The sequence below is a fragment of the Hypanus sabinus genome, chromosome 17, assembly GCF_030144855.1.
Source record: "Hypanus sabinus isolate sHypSab1 chromosome 17, sHypSab1.hap1, whole genome shotgun sequence".
NCBI lineage: Eukaryota > Metazoa > Chordata > Chondrichthyes > Myliobatiformes > Dasyatidae > Hypanus > Hypanus sabinus.
Genome location: NC_082722.1, coordinates 40,994,820 through 41,009,898, shown reverse-complemented (window position 1 = coordinate 41,009,898; position 15,079 = coordinate 40,994,820). Strand labels below are relative to the sequence as shown.

Here is a 15,079-nt window from a genome sequence, read left to right as displayed (position 1 = left end):
CTCATAAAGAGCTGAAGTCTTAGGACGAACGGGCAAAGCCACTGAGAGAAACAAAAGTTGGTACAACTTGAACTACCAAGAACTAGCCCTGGTCATTGACTCTACAGGGTCAATCAACATGTCATGTGTAGATAGACTCTACATGTTAACTTTATAGTATGGTTCAGGCTGGACCATCTGAGAAATGTCAAGATAAAGATGTCCAAGTAACTAAGGAGGTGTCATTTGAATTTGTAAAACAGGATGAAATCAGTAGTTGGAGTGTTTAAGGAAGCCTGAGACATTGGCCAAAAGATAGTGTCCACAAGATGGGTATGCACCCTGAAAGAAACCCTAACAGGAATTACACCAAGAGCATCCTGGGTGGCTAGAGATTTTGAGGAACTAAACATAAAAGAACTTTGAAAAGTCTCACCAACATGTGCATCAGAGTCTCTCCAACTACTTGCAGTGATAAGTCAAAAACATCGGCAACCCCTTTGCATGAACATAAAATCCACATTCTTACAAGAAATGGAACTGTTACATGATATTTACATTCAATCCCCGCCTGAGGCCAGAAGAGAACGAACACTGTGGAAACTCAAGAGTACTTGCCAGTCATCTAGATGACTTCATATGGGAAAGCTCACAAAACTTTGCCACAACTGTTGTCTCTCAGCTCAAGTCAGGTTGGACCTGAGTAACATGACAGATTCTGCTAAGTAGAGATAGACATCCTTGTTGTTGACAGAATGGTACAACTGCACCAAGAAAGCTACATCAGGAATCTTCAGACAATCTAAATGGAATCCTCATGTGCCTTAGAGTGCCTCATTCAAGCTGAAGCCGAGCAACTTAGATCAAAGGTTGGTCAGATTCTATGGGTGGCAAGACAGAGCAGACCCAACATCATGTTTGATGCCTGCAACTTGGCATCCAGCACAAAAAAATGCCACAGTACAAACTTTACACAAGGCAAACGAGATGGTCTGCAAAACTCAAATTGGAAAAGTAGTCTTGAAATTTCAATTGCTTTGAAAAGATAGGTCACTGAGTCTCATTGTCTTCAGTGACTGCTCACTTGGAAATCTTCCAGTTGGACAGACTCAAGGGGACATTTTATTAAACTGATAGGAGAAGAGGGGGTATTTTCACCTCTCTGTTGGCAATCTAAAAGGATCCGAAGAGTTATATGGAGTACCCTGGCAGGAGAAACCCTTGCAATGTTTGAAGGTATTAACAATGCTGTTATCTGGTAACATTCTATACTGTTTTCCATGGTAACCCAAAGAAAAACAGTATACAAATAACTTCTGTCACAGACAACTACTCTTCAGTTGATGCCATCAAATCCACCAAGTCAGATACAGAGAAGAGGCTTTGACTAGAGAGAAGCAGCATCAAAGAACTTGTCCAAGCACAGAAATTTCATCCCGTGCAATGGTCAACTACAAAGGAACAACTAGCTAACTGCCTCACAAATAAGGGAGCTCCAGCTCTTGTGCTGTTAAAGGCACTTGGTGAAGGCATTTGGTACCCTAAGAACTCTATCAACATCAATGGTTAGAACTAGTTCTCACATCATAATGGACATTTGAATTGTCTTTAAATGTTTAATATTTTTTAATATATATCCAAAGGATGGGAGATTGTTGAGTTCTGTTCATTTGGGATATGCAAGCGTTTAGTAGACAGTCACATTTTCCCTGTTAAGGGCATATGCATGGTGGGGAATGGGGTAGTGTGGGGATAAAAGGGTGGTAGCCCTCATGTATTGAACAGAGATGTTGAAAGCAAAGATATTTAAATGAAAGAAAAACTTGTCTTTGTTGTTCGAATGTTAACACTCTCTACCATCTAGGACATGATAGAATGCACTCCATTTGCCAGGGTTAAGTGCAGTGCCAATAACTCACAAGAAGCTCATTCCAAGATGAAACAGCTCATGTGGTTGACACTTATCAACCACCCTAAATAATTCTTCCTCCAACCACCAGTGCACAGGAACTGCAGCACAAGCCATCTACAAAATGAACAATAAATTTGCCAGCACTACTCCAGCAGCACCCTTACCACCAAGAGCAGCAGGCACATGGGAACACTTGGAGGTTCACCTCCAGCACTCACATCTAGAGTGGGAAACATTTCATCGTTCTTCCTTTGAAGCTCCCTGCGAGTACTTCCACCACACCAACTGCAGTGGTCCAAGAGGGTGACTTATCACCACATTTTCAAGGATGTTAGAGATGATCAATTCAATAAATGCCAGCCTTTCCAGCAATGCACAGATTCTGAAAATGAATTTGAATCCAGAACTCTCTGATTTGACAGCCGAGAGCTCTCTTCACTGAGTCATAGGTGACATTTTTTTTCTAAAACGTCAGCCTGTGTAGACTTCCTTTCAGAAACAAACTGTGGAAAATGTCTTCTGGCTTTGGAATACCTGAAGCTGACTATTCCAGATTGAGGGTAATGCAATGCACCAGTTTGCAAAGTTTGGTTGGGAAACTGGGTATTATGATCTGTTCATGTCAGGAATATATATTTGCAAATGTAGTCTTTAGTATGCATTATCAATAGGGTAATGGACTATTGGATTTTTGGCCTCCAACATCATATTTTGTTTTTAACAGGAATACAAAAAAGTTTGATGTCATGGCAAATTTTGCATTCATTCCCAAAAATAAATGGGTGAATTCAAACTGCTGTGGAATAGAAGAGCTGAAATGCCTCCAATTGATCAAACTTGCTCATCATCCCGTTTGCTCTACGGCTTGAAATAAATTACTATACAATGCTTCCTGAAATGATTGGCATATAATAGTACCATAAAGTTAAATGTACTAATTGAACTTGAATAACTCTATATAATTTGAACAGTTAATTCCTGTTCAATGGAGGATGAATACAGGGGCCTGGTGGAGGACTTTGTCAAATGATGCAAGCTGAACCATCTGCAGCTCAACACCAGTAAGCCAAAGGAGATGGTGATGGACCCTAGGAAGACAAAGCCTGCATTGCTCCCTGTTACTATTGATGGCGAGCACATGGATGGGGTGAGGACCTACAAGTACCTGGGGGTTCACCTGGATGACAGATTTGATTGGAACACCAATACAGAGGCTGTGTAAAAGAAGGCCAGAGTCTCCTCTACTTCCTGAGGAGTCTGAGGTCTTTTAGAGTGTGCAGGCCTCTCCTTCACATCTGTTGTCACCAGTACAATCTTCTATGCAATGGTGTGTTGGGGCAATGGCATCAACATGGGTGATGCCAACAGGCTCAATAAACTGATTAGAAATGTTGGCTTTGTTATAGGAGCCAAACTGGACACACTGGAGACTGTGGTAGAACAAAGGACCCTACAGAAAATCCTGGTAATTCTGAACAATGTTTCTCACCCTCTGCATGCCACCTTGGCTGAACAGTGGAGCACTTTTAGTAATAGACCAAGACAACTGTGCTGCTTCAAAGAGTACTATTAGAGGTCATTCTTACCCTCGGCCATTAGGCTCGATAATGAGTCAACCTATAGCTGAGGAAGTGATGATCTCCTCCTGTTAGACTGTTTGAAGTAACTTATTTTTTATTCTTTCTTACTTCTCTTCTAACATTTGTATATCAGTGCACTTGTAATGCTACTGTGACACTGGAATTTCCTTTGGATCAATAAAGTATCTATCTATCTTTGTGTAATTAAGCATACACATAGAGAAAAACCACTGAAATAGTTAATTATAGTGAAATCATCTGAGAGTGGGGTTATTTGAAACCAAGGTGCACAACACAGTACATATAAGTCACACACATAATACATAAAAGGATCCTTTTCTAGTTGGCTGCCAGAGACTAGGGTGCTCTGCAGGGCTCGGTGTTGGGACCACCTATTTTTATGCTGTATATCAATGATTTATATAATGGAATAGATGGCTTTGTTGCCAAGTTTGCAGATGATATGAAGAATGGATGGGCAGGTAGTGTTGAGAAAACAGATCGGATGCAGAGGACTTAGACAGATTAGGAGAATGGGTAAGAAAGTGGCAAATAAAATATAATGTTGGAAAATGCATGGCCATGTACTTCGGTAGTAGAAATAAATGTGCGGACTGTTTTCTAAACAGGCAGAAAATCCAGGAATCTGAGATGCAGAGGGACTTGGGAGTCCTTGTACAGAACACCCTGAAGGTTAACTTGCAGGTTGAGTCAGTAGCGAGGAAGGAACGTTAACATTCATTTCAAGAGGTCTAGAATACAAGAGCAGGGATGTGGTGCTGAGGCTTTTAAGGCACTGGTGAGGCCTCACCTTGAGTATCGTGAACAGTTTTGGGCCCCTCATCTTAGAAAAGATGTGCTGGCATTGGAGAGGGTCCGGAGAAAGTTCACAAGGATGATTCCAGGAATGAAAGGGTTATCATACAAGGAACACTTGATGGCTCTGGGTCTGTACTCGATGGAATTCTGAAGGATTCATTGAAACCTTTCGAATGTTGAAAGGCCTAGACCGGGGGTCTGCAACCTGCGGCTCTGGAGCCGCATGCGTCTCTTTCATCTCTGTGCTGCAGCTCCCTGTGGCTTTGGAAAATAAATGAGTATTTAATTAAAATGTATTTTATGTTAGTTTGTTAGTTTTTGAAATGTAATTCTAAATTTGAAGATTATGGTGATCTTGTACAATCTAAATAAAACGTTGTGGCGACCCATTTCCTGCCACATCCGAAACGACTCACAATTTGCCAGCGTTCCGGCTAAGGGTGATAGCCTACGGGGGTTTGTGAGTACGTGTCTTTTGGAGCATCCGCGCCCATGGGGGGCAGGTTGAGAGAGGCTTAAAAGCAAGGCTGTGTAGTTCAAATAAACTTATCTTTGACTGCAGTTTAACCACTCCGTGTCGTTATTTTAGCGCTACGTGTAGCACACCACTACAACGTGTTTTTATCGCTATTAATATACGTCACCACTGCCAATGCCTGACACCTGCCAGTGCGTGATTTCTTTTAATTTTTCAATCCAAGGTAGGCTACGATGTAGTAACCTTCAACCCAACGTCTTTTTTTCGGAGTTCAAAATGTTTTTGTTGCATGCAGAAATGTAATTTCGTTTGCTCTGCAGGAGTTCATCGATTTCATAAATGTAACACATTATAGTTTGTTTATGCATAGCATAAAGGCAAAAAAAACATTGTATGCAGTGTTATTTCATTTTAAATGTCAAACAGGTTTTGTGGCTCCCAGTGTTTTCTTTTCTGTGGAAAGCGGTTCCATATGGCTCTTTCAGTGGTAAGGGTTGCCGACTCCTGGCCTAGACAAAGTAGATGTGGAAAGGATGTTTCCCATGGTGGGAGAGTCTAGGACAAGAGGGCACAGCCTCAGGATAGAAGGGCACCCTTTCAAAACTGAGATACAGAGAAATTTCTTTAGCCAAAGGGTGGTGAAGTTGTGGAATTTGTTGCCACATTCAGCTGTGGATGCCAGGTCATGCCAGGGTGCATTTAAGGCAGAGATTGATAGGTTCTTGATTGGACAAGGCATCAAAGGTTACGGGGAGAAGGCCGGGATCTGGGGTTGAGGAGGAGGTATTAAAAAAAAAGATCAGCCATGATTGAATGGCAGAGCAGACTCAATCGGCCAGATGGCCAAATTCTTCTCCTATGTCTTATGGTCTAACATTACACTCTTCTATAAAGCGATGGTGACAAATGGTGAATAACTCTTTCATTTAGAGTAGTGAGCTTCATTATTAGATGCAATTTTTGCTACTATGGCAGTGAAGGTTATAATGCTTAGAGTGGGAATATTAGAAGAAAATATAGAACATTTAATAATATTTTAAAAAAGATGGAAAAATGTTCCACAATTTTCAGTAAAGAAAGGAACAAAGTAATACTGAAAAATTCTTGTATTAAATTTAAATTATAATATAAAATGTGTACTTGCAGAGTTGATAATCACAAAGCATAAAGTGGTTAGGAGAGTTTAACTGGACAGGTAGTTATGCAATTAGAGCAGAACAAAAGGTGAGTTATCCATATAGGGAGAGATTGCTGACTAGAAATTGCATTGTGTAACACTTCATGTGCCCTGTGATTCAATTTCAATGAAAAATGAAGCAAAGGGGAAAATTGGGACTCATTCTGAGTTGTACAAATTTGATGATCTATTATTGGGACATATATTGGAGTCATGATTTTGGACACATATTATAAAATAGGCCAAAGTCAGCATGGCTTTGGAACAATTCTTTTCTCTGTAACTGGATCTTGGACTTCTTGTTGGAGGGACCCCGGTCAGTCCAAGTTGTGAGTGATATCCCAAGCTCCATCACACTGAGCACTGGCATTACCTAAGGTTGTGTGCTCAGCCCGCTGCTGTTCACACTGCTGACTCATGACTTCACTGCCGGATCCAGCTCAAGCAGTAACACCAAGTTCATCCTTTGTGCTACAGTGGCTGGCCTCATCAGCAACAATGATGAATCAGCGTACAGAGGGGAGTTAGAGAGCCTTGCCAAACTGTGTGAGAATGACCCGCGTCTCAATGTGAACAAGACAAAAGAGATTATTGTGGACTTCAGGAAGACACAGGTTGACCACTCTTCATTGCACATCAATGGCTCTATTACGGAGGGACTGAAGAGCACAAAGTTCCTTGGTATTCACATAACGGACCATTTAACCTGGACTCACAACACTTTCTCATAAGGCAAGAAAGCTTCCATATCTTCTGAGGAATTGAGGTGTGCAAGGCTCCCCACCCCCATTCTAACATCTTTCAACTGGAACCCCATCGAGGGTGTCCTGTCTGACTGCATCATTGTGTGTTACGGAAGCTGCAAGGAAATGGACTGCAAGACCCTACAAAAAATAGAAAAAAAACACCAAGAGGATCACACGAAACAAAAGCTGTCCTGCATGGTACCATTTGAAAGAAGGATAGTCCCTTTTGTCCCTATTGCCTGCAAACTTTTACCCCTCAATCAACACCATTGGAAAACAGAATATCCAGTCATGGATTCTTCTGCATTGCTTACTGTATCTTTTTCATTAAACCAACATCTATGGGGTTAAGATTGGGAGACCATTTTCTGCTCATTGACTCAATTGCTCCCACTCAATCTTTATAAAGCAGGGGGCTAAATTGTTTAACATGCTGTCCATCAACTGTACCATATAGTGTTCCCAAAATCCAATTTCTGGGCAATTGATCATGCAGTAACAAAAATCAGTGGGTGCAGACATAACTACATGGTATTTAAACCTTGAACAGAAGGAGAAGAGACAAGTGTACTGTAATTAAAATAGAACCTCAAAATTGGGAAATTTCACTGATAGCTTTTAATTAATTTTCAGTCAGAAAAGTTAGTTTGAAATCCAATGAACTATAAACTTTATTCAAACTAGAAAGATGGGTTTTTTAATTGAACACTACCTGTTTATCATTAAGGAAGTGCTAGCAGGGCACCTAGAAGATAATAATATAATTTTGCAGACTGAACACAGGGAAATAATGACTGACCAATCTGATGGAATTTCTGAGGCTGCAACTGGTAGGAATAAATGGTTCATTTTGGAGGGGCGAGTGAGCTGCAGGGGCCTGTACTGGGAGCTCATCTATTTACATACCCTATTGCTGAGGGGATCAAGTGTAATATATCCAATTTTATTTTATGATACAAAGTTGGGTGGCAGTGTGAGCTGTAAGGTAGATGCAGAAAGCTTTCAGGGGATATGTGTAGCCTAACAGTAAGGGCAGAGTGAATAAAATGTGATTAAGTGTGAGGTCTCTCACTCTGGAGGAGAAGGGCAGGGTACTTTGTATTGATGCTCAGAGGGACCTGGTTGTTACTGAAAGTTAGCATGCAGTCCCAGGATGTAATTAGAAAGACAACCCATGAATTGGCCTTACAACAATCTTCGGGAGGAATTTAGTATGTTGAGCAGCATCTGTGGAGAGATATGCTGATGCATGGTCCTAACCCAATACATCAACAATTCCTTTCTCGCAGTGGATGCTGCCTGAATGGCTGAGTTCCCCAGCAAATCACTTGTGGCTCCAAGTTCCACGATTGAAGTTTCTTGTGTCTCCTTTATAGCAAAATGTTTTGAATAAAAGTGTAAATGCATGACTGAAATTTGCAAATAAGTCCCTGGAGAAATCTCACCTGGACTATAGTATAAGACTGATCTCCCCACATAAGAAAATATAAACCTATTATAGACTGAGTTTAAGGAAGGTTTGTCTGATTAATGTGCAGGTTCTACTCTCTTGAGGTTATAAGAATAAGTGGTGACCACAGCGAAACAGAAAACATTATTCCAAAGCTTGACAGGGTCAATACAGGGTTGGTGTTTCCTCTCAGTGATCTGTCCAGAATCAGAGGTCACTGTCATAAAGTAAAGGGATGACCTTTCAGGAATGTGAGAAGAAGACATTTCTCACCCTGCATACAGAATCAGGAAATCTTTATCTAAGATGGCTGTGAAGGCTAAACTATTAAATACATTACAGCCAGTAACTGAAATAACATTAGATCTGAAGTGAGTCATGGTTGGTAAATGAAGGTAATGCCGGGGTAAAAGATCAGCCATGACCTTATTGCACGGTTGAGCAGGCAAAAGGGCAGAATGTCTTCCTGTTTCTATTTCTTATGCTCCTACTTCCAGCATCCACAGCTTTTCTCATTGAAGTTTAACTTGCAGTTGTGACCATGATCTCTATTGAATAGCCTTTCAACAGTTCTAACTGCACTTCATGTTTCCTTTAAACATACACAACACCTGGCACCTCTGCACTCCCTCTGCACAAATTAGATTCTGAGTTTGTTAACAAAAATGGATAATTCTAAGTTTTAAAATATATCTGAGGCTCGAACTGAAATGTCTGAAGCTAGGTTATCTCAGTTCATGAACCGACTGGCTATTACAGCAACTAACTGAGTCTCATTCACAGAAAACAATGATCAGCTGACAAAAACAACTCAAAATCAAAGAAAACCTTAAGTGATTTATTGCCCAGCAAGAATGTGCATTAAACTTGTGATGATCTTGTTTGTACCATTACTTGCCTACGTTTTATAATTGCATATCATTCCATATAACCAAAATTGCAATTGAGACTGAGGATTACAAAATTAATAAAGGTCAGCATTCAAAACCAGAACTAACACTTAAACAATGTTGTGTGTGATAGTGTCCATTTCTCTGGAATGTAAATAACAAGAATGTATTCTAGGAAGTGAAGGAGAAGGATGGCTTGAGTGAGGGCAGGACCAACCAGAGAGAGTGGAGGAAACCTGTGTGTAACGTTCTGTCGTAAAGACAGCACACTGTGCCTGCAGTCAGAGGATGTAGAGGAGGTACTTAATGAATACTTTGCTTCAGTATCCACCAGTGAAAGGGACCTTGATGTTTGTGAGGTCCGTGTGGAACAGGCTGATCTGCTTACAGACAGGATTTATAGGCAGAAGTATAGTCTGATTTTGGATAGTCAGAATGGCTTTGTGAGGGGCAGGTCATGCCTCATGGGCCTGATTGAATTCTTTCAGGAAGTAACAAAGCACAATGATGAAGGTAGAGCACTGGATATGGTGTATGTGGATCTTAGGAAAGCGTTTGATAAGGTTCCCTATGGTAGGCTCATTCAAGAAGACAAGAGGCATGGGATCTAGGGAAACTTGGCTGTGTGGATACAGAATTGGCTTGCCCATAGAAGCAGAGGGTGCTAATAGAAGTGGTGTATTCTGCCTGTTGGTCAGTGACCAGTGGTGTTCCATAGGGATCTGTTCTGGGACCCCTGCTCTTAGTGATTTTTATAAATGACTGGGATGAAGAAGTGGAAGGGTGGGTTAGTAAGTTTGCAAATGATGCAAAGGTTGGTGGCATAGTGGATGGTGTGGAGGGTTGTGTAGGATGCAATGGGACATTGACAGGATGCAGAGCTGGGCTGAGAATGGTTGATGGATTCAACCCGGAAAAGTGTTAAGTGATTCATTTTGGTAGGTCAAATTTGAAGGCAGAATATTAGGTTATTGGCAGGATATCTTGGCAGCATGCAGGAACAGAGGGATCTTGGAGCCCACATTCATAGATCCTTCAAAATTGCCATGTAGTTTGTAAAGAAGGCGTATGGTGCACAGTCCTTTATTAGTTGGGGGATTGGGTTCAAGAGCCACGGGGAAACATTGCAGCCGTTTTAATCTCCAGTTAGACCGCACCAGCAATGCTGAGTTCAGTTCTGGTTGTCTCATGATTGGAAGCATGTGTGAGCTTTATAGAGGATGCAGAGGGAATTTACCAGGATGCTGCCTGGATGAGAAAGCGCGACTTAAGAGGATAGGCTGAGTGAGCTAGGGCTTTACTCCCTGAGGCAAAGGAGAATGAGAGGAGACAATTGTGTTTCCTCTCAGTGGGCTGTCCAGATCAAGGGTCACTGTCACAGAGCAAAAGGATGACCATGCGGGACTGAGAAAATGAAGTAGAAAGTGGTAGGTGCATGGAATGCCCTGCCAGGGGAGGTGGCAGAGGAAGATACATTAAGAACATTTAAGAAACTCTTAGATTGGTGTATGGATGATAGAAAAATGGGGCTATGTAGGAGGAAAAGTTCAGATTGTTCTTAAAATAGGTTAAAATGTCAGCACAACATTTTGGGCCAAAGGGCCTGTACTGTGCTTAATGTTCTATGTTCTATGTGCTTTCAAATGACTAATTACATTTGTGCTAAAATAAAGTGATAATATAGCAATATATTGGTGATGTTATGCTTGTGCCTTTTAGACACAGTTGACTTTCAAAGTGCATTTTGTTATATGTACAGGAAACTGATTTTCAAACATAATAATTGCATTTTAGTATATAATTAAATTAATCATTCTGTTTACTCCAACACTCTCTGACAAAGTTGTCAATCTAGCTATAATTTTATTTAATCAGACATAGTTGTCTATAAATAAAGTGGGCAAATCAGTATAATTATATTGGAAGTTATCCAGTCATCATGTCTGTTCAGTAGCCTTTCAAGTCAAAATCCCAATAGAATAAATGACTGATTTGGCACCTTCAAGTTCAACGCTATCAGGCAATATTATCGAGGAAAATTAAATAAACTTCAGTGCAGTGTATTCATTAAACCATTTAAATCTTGGTGCACAGATTCATTTAATAATGTACATTAAATTTGGTGTAAATCTGTTGATATCTTCAAGGGATTTTACCACAATTAACTTAATGGCCTTTTTTTGTTAAAAATGGGAACAAAATTTGTCCTACCCCTACCAAATTTGGAAAATTTCTCCATCTGGGATCTGTGCCAGCGTTTTTCAGGGTTACAAATCCTGGCCTTATCCCTAGCTTCCAAGAATGTGACAGTGCCCTCATGATAGTTGTGTTCTGGTTTCGCGATGGAGCCAGCCAAAGGGTCTTCAGAAGAGTAGTTGAGCTGCCAGACTCCTCTTTCTTGATGGCAAAGCCCGATTCCTGGTTCATACTATGGAGTGGAATTTACTACTTCTATGGTGTGGCAGCCAGTTCACACCAGTTTTCACCTAGACTGGAACAAGTGTGGATTTTGCTCTATGGGTCAAAGACGTCTGGAGACACAGCTCTGCTGCACGGATATTAACACTCACACAGAGCATGTGTAGGCACCGTTCAGAATGTACACACTTACACTTTCTCATACACACACAGACTCAAGCATATAATTTAAAATTGCCAATTGGGTCTCGGAATACACAAGCCAGGCCTGAGTGGAGTCGGTGTGGTACCTTCTCTTCCAGGTAAGCGCCTGAGCTCCTCTCAGAAAAATTACTATAAATGATATATTTTTGAATTAACTTACCATTAAAAAGGACAAAGACAAAAACTTTAAACAAATTTTCTTTTCCTACTGATTGTAATGGACCTATCTTTTTAGTTTTTTTAGTCTTTTTAGTGTATCTTTTTTAGTTTTGCTTCTGATTTGCAGCATTAATATTTTCTTTTTTTTATCATGAGAAAGTTTGTTTAGTAAAACATTAAGGTATCTTATTTAATAGAACTTAATTCAACAGATTGTTCTTAAGTTTTTAAACCTTCTATTCAAGATTTTCCACAAAGTTTTGGTACCTTCTGAATGTCACGGTGTCCATTTTACATTTGGCTTGAACTGGTATATGACTCCCATGGATATAATACAGTCGATCCACTCTGTGTGGCACTATCTTTCAAAGGATTAGACAATTAGTGATCCTTCTAATAAATATTAATTCAGGGCAGCATCTGTAATTAAACACAGGGCTGCCACAAACTCACTCAGATCATTAGAAAGGGTTGAATCAACTCTCATAAATTGCTCAGCCAAAACGGGTGAGCCACTGGGTTATCATTACGTTGATTCACATTACATTATACATTATGTCATACAATTTCTTCCATTTATATTTTAGTGCAAGCAGTTTATAACTTCTGTTAGTAATGGATTAATAGAAAATCACTGCTAATGAATATTTCTAACTAACAGTAAACTCTGTGTCAAAGGCAAAATAGATAGTCTTTATTCCCCTGTCACCCTCCCAATGGAATATTCTTCATTTGTTGACACCAGCTTTTAGATTTTATGATCACCAATTTTATTAGTACCATATAATGAAGTTTTTATTATTCAATGATTGTACAAGTGCCATATGCTGGATATTTTCCAAGCATATGTATAATGACATAATATTATTGAAGTTTCCAATGTATATCCATTACTGCTTTTCGTGGACAAGTTAGGGACTAAACATCATAGGTGTAAAACAAATGGGGAAGAGAATTAAGAATGACATGAGGAAAATCTTTGTGTTTGGAAGCTGAAATGTACTGTCTGCAGATGTGCGCAGGCCAGGTTCAAATCTTTCCACAGAGGTGACCCTCAAGAAATGGATAAAAGCATGGAAAAAATTGTAAGGCTATTAGACTCAGAACTGGAGATTTGATCTGCTAGAGAACCATTGCAGACACAACTGGACTGAATGCCCAACTTCTGGGCAGTGTCCATTCAAAGACCCTACAAAGTTATAGCAACAGAAATGGCTCTGGGGAAATACCTAGCATAAGTGTGGTAAATTATGTGTATACCTGTCTGGACACGCCCCCCTGCTGACTGCTCCTGTGGCTCCTCCCACAGACCCCTGTATAAAGGCGATTGGAGGCACTGCTCCTCCCCCAGTCTCCAAGATGTTGTGGTCATGTTTGCAGCTAATAAAAGCCCATCTTTTGCCTCCCATCTCCGAGAGTTATTGATGGTGCATCAATAACTATTTTTCCTGAGTACCTGATGTTACATCATACTTAAGTTACACAACTGACTTGCATAAACATGGCATGGCTTAAATTTGAATAAATATTAGTTTAAGAATTATTGCAAACAACTATCTTTGAGCAGTTTCATAAAACTTGTTTGATGATATTCCTGATCCTCTTAGTCTATCTTATTCTGTTTTATCTCAGTATCCATTTAGCTTTAAGTATAAATATCATTGCTGTGTTGTTACATTCATATAAAAATAACTTTTCATCTATTTTCATTTAGATCTGCCAGTTACAGTTAGTTAGCAGAGGCTTCCTCTCTCCCTTGGCATTACAAATGATTTACCACCCCCCCCCCCCCACTTTGGTTTTTACATTCCCAGTTAGCAAATGAGGTCAATATAGGAAGCAACATGTTTCCATAGGTGAGGCAGGAGCTGCACCATCAGGCAGGTGGATGGGTAATTTGTAAGGTAAAGTAATAAATAAAAGGACAAAATTCATGTATTTTAAGTATTCTCATTTTAGGCCTTTCTATTTTTTTCCCACCACCACCACCACACCAACAAATTGGAAGTCATACTTTCAACTATCCTGATGTTGTGTTTTAAAGTCCCATCTCTCTGATTTTCCATCTGTGGGATCTGCTTTGAACTCATTTTTTGAGCTAAGAACCTTCCTTACATGTAAGCTCATTGAGGTTGTGGGGTAGATTTTTATTTATTTGGAGATACAGTCCCCTCCCATCCAATGAGGCTGTACTACCTAATGACAATCACGTAACCAATTAACCTACTAACCATATAACTTTGGAATATGAGATGAAACTGGAATGTCTGGAGGAAACCCATGCAGTTGCGGGGAGAATGTACAAACTCCTTACTGGCAGCAGCACAATTGAACCCAGGTTGCTGAAGCTGTAAGAGCATAATGTTAACTGTGCCACCTATTTGCTCTCTTAAAGTCTTTATACAAATGAATCAACTGAGGTTTAACTTCAGTGAATACCAGAGAGTCCTGAACTCTTGACTCCTAACTTTTAAAAAATGTGCATTTTAGTGCAAATGCATTGTGGTAGTTGTTCCCAGCATCTTTAACAAACAGTGACAGCTCTCTGCAGTGTGTGCTGCTGCTGGGTTATGCTGCTGTGTGGATGAGGGCTGGCCAATTCTGCAATCACTTTTAAATTAATCGTATCCCACCAAATAGAGGCACTGGACAGCAGGACTAAATTTGTACCAGTTTTTGAATCCATATTTTTTAATTAGAATTACAAACTATTGCAGCACAGAATCAGACTCAACAGGTCTAACGCTGGTGTTACGCTTCACACTGAACCCCTTCCAATCTCAACCTATCAAGTAGATGAACTTTGAAAGATTTAATCTTCAAGCAGGAAAACATTGGCAAATAGGGAAATCTCTAACTTGTTTAAAACCCATATAGTGATTCTTGTTGGTGAACAAAGTGGAAAATTATCTATACCTTCTGCAAGGTTTTAAGCTATGCAAGTATTATTAGGACTGGAAGGTTAATGTTGCCGAAAGTCAGTTGTCAGTTATCATGTTTTCAATATTAATTTTTTTAATCAAAGGCTTATAAAAAGACAGATATTAGAGATTTGAATGAGCTGGCAATTTAAATCTAACATCACTATTTTGCTGAGGGATAAGACACACCTTGTTTACCTGGGCTATCTGCTTGAGCACCTTGCACTGTTCTGTGGCCCTTTGCTTTTCTTGTAACCGGCTCATTTGCTGGCTGACGCCAGATGGTCGATCTGTTGAAACACCATGTTTAGGTCTCCTGAGGAGAGCAGAGCTGCACTTGGTAGCC

General features: G+C 40.1%; 1 protein-coding gene across 1 annotated transcript in view; it reads right to left on the bottom strand.

The window, feature by feature from the left end:
- LOC132407188 (uncharacterized) overlaps nucleotides 1-15,079 on the bottom strand; it is a 545,618-nt gene that overhangs the window by 58,417 nt on the left and 472,122 nt on the right. The window contains exons 5-6 of the mRNA XM_059993474.1: nucleotides 14,932-15,078; nucleotides 12,080-12,174 (exon numbers count right to left, since the gene is read on the bottom strand). Coding sequence (XP_059849457.1) covers nucleotides 12,080-12,174; nucleotides 14,932-15,078 — 242 coding nt within the window. The remainder of the gene's footprint in view (nucleotides 1-12,079; nucleotides 12,175-14,931; nucleotide 15,079) is intronic.